At 55.4% G+C, this 2286-nt stretch overlaps 1 protein-coding gene across 1 annotated transcript in view; it reads left to right on the forward strand.

Moving 5' to 3' along the window:
• The window catches only part of LOC104529446 (AN1-type zinc finger protein 5-like), a 7721-nt gene extending 5711 nt beyond the window's left edge, over nt 1-2010 (forward strand). The window contains exon 5 of the mRNA XM_010173755.1: nt 1792-2010. Within this exon, the coding sequence (XP_010172057.1) occupies nt 1792-1940 (149 nt within the window). The 3' untranslated portion in view covers nt 1941-2010. The remainder of the gene's footprint in view (nt 1-1791) is intronic.
• The last annotated feature ends 276 nt before the right edge of the window (nt 2011-2286 follow it).

A 2286-nucleotide genomic window follows, 5' to 3' on the forward strand; every position in this document is an offset into this window, starting at 1 on the left:
AACACTTCCAGGGAGACCCAGCCACAGCTTCTCTGGCCAACCTGGGACACTGTCTCACCACCCTCACAGGAAAGAGAGGATGGCTCTCGGTGTTCAGCCTGTCAGGGGTGCTGAGATGGTGTCAGGTGACTGGTATCAAAGGGGACACTGCCCCTGGAAAGGCAATTCATGAAGCAATTAACTTGGCTGTGGTTTGTTAATAAAAACATCTTTCCCCTAAATTGACTTGGACATCAACGAGGATGATGCGAGGGCTGGAGCAGCTCTGCTGTGAGGACAGGCTGAGAGAGTTGGGGCTGTTCAGCCTGGAGAAGAGAAGGCTCCAGGGAGACCTTCTAGTGGCCTCCCAGTACCTGCAGGGGCTCCAGGAAGGCTGGGGAGGGACTTTGGCCCAGGGCAGGGAGTGACAGAACAAGGGGTGATGGCTTGAAAGTGGCAGAGGGGAGATGGAGCTGAGATGTGAGGAAGAAATTGTTTGGTGTGAGGGTGGTGAGCCAGTGTCCCAGGTTGGCCAGAGAAGCTGTGGCTGCTCCTCCCTGAAAGTGTTGAAGGCCAGGTTGGATGAGGCTTTGAGCAACCTGGTCTAGTGGAAGGTGTCCCTGCTGCTGGCAGGGGGGTTGGGACTGGATGAGCTTTGAGATCTCTTCCAACCCAAACCAGTCTGGGATTCTGTGATTTAGTTGTTTCCCTGGAAAAAGTGAACTCTGGAGTTGTGCTGTTCCAGTGGAGCACTCTCCTCTTTAGCCTCCTTGGTGTGTTCCGCAGCGGGGACTGTGCACACACGTCTGTTTTCATCGATGTTCGCTGCTTTGGCAGAGTCTGGCCCAAGAGGTTTGCCCAGTGCCTGGCTCTGTGCAGCACAAGCTTGCCTGGATATTTGTGGGCACTGTCATAGGATAAATGTGGGTTTATGAGCCAGGGACTGGGCAGGGTGCTCTGTGCCGAGCCTTCAGATCTGCAGGGAGGGTTGTTTTCCTAAATGAACGTTTCCTTAAGAGTTTCAGACTGTGAGAAGTCTCCTCTCCTTTAGGAATCAGCTTGCAGAGAGCTCCTGTGAATTCACTGGCACCTGGTAGCAAGGTGTTTGTGATCTTTACAGCCTGTAGTTGGAAAGATGTGGAAGAGTGTGAGTCACTGCCAGCGTGACGAGGAGCTGATCTGCATCCTGCAGCAAATCCCCTTCCTGCTCCATGCCTCAATTTCCCAGTGTGCTCTGATAACAGCAGCACTTCTGAACAGCCCTGTCCCCAAATAAAGTGACAAAATTATGAATTTTGAAGCCTAAATAGCTCGAAAGTGACACTAACGAGGCGAAGGTTTTGCTGATTGCTGGCTTACTGCTGGTCAGTCCAGATGCTGCTGCGTGACGCCTGGGGAGCCGGGAGGGATCAGCTCCAACTCAGGCTGCCTGCTCGCTGCCTGGGGAGCCTGGTCTGGATTAGCAATCTGGCACTCTGCAGTCCCCAGCATGTCCCTTGTCCCTGAAGAATGCAGAGAACAGCTGCTCTGGGAGCGTTTCCCACTGCAGTGACAGCTGGGGCTGCCCGGAGCACGTGTGCGCTCATGGGAGCAGCTAAGCCAGAGGAAAGCAAAAAGCCACCCATGGTCTTTTCCCTATGCTGAGACTCCCTCTTGCCTGTTGGGGACAGTGTCCCCTCTCCCTCCTGTGACCCTCTTTCTGCATTAGTGGAGTTTCCTGGCCTGGCAGGAAAGAGCTGGGGCCCTGCTGCCTTCCTGTCCGGCTGGATGGGGACTAACATGGCTTTATCTCTCTGCTCTTCCTCCCTCCAGGCTTCGACTGCCGCTGCGGGAACCTGTTCTGTGCCATTCACCGGTACTCGGACATGCACGCCTGCCCCTACGACTACAAGGCAGAAGCTGCCGAGAAGATCCGTAAGGAGAACCCCATCGTTATTGCTGAGAAGATCCAGAAGTTGTGAAGGGGGCTGAGCAGCTCGAACTGCAACCAGGTCACCTGGTGCTCCTCTCTTTCCTCCCAGCCTTCCTCCCAGGCTTCCTCCTCTTCCTCCCAGCCCCATTGGTGGTGCCATGGGGACTCCAGCAGCACACACAAACCAGCACCTGGACATGGAGACTCCTCACACCTCTTTGGCAGACAGTTGGCATTTCTCCTCTCCCTTCCTGCCTGTCCGACAGCCACAGCTCAGCTGATCCGTGCTCCACCAGCTTCCCAAAGGAAAAGGGACCATCCTGCCCCACCGCTCCAGTGCCAAGACCTTGGGACTTGTCTTCCGTGGGGCGGTTTGCACGGTGTGGGCAGCAGGG

The sequence above is a fragment of the Antrostomus carolinensis genome, unplaced genomic scaffold (assembly GCF_000700745.2).
Source record: "Antrostomus carolinensis isolate BGI_N321 unplaced genomic scaffold, ASM70074v2 scaffold37178, whole genome shotgun sequence".
Classification (NCBI taxonomy): Eukaryota; Metazoa; Chordata; class Aves; order Caprimulgiformes; family Caprimulgidae; genus Antrostomus; species Antrostomus carolinensis.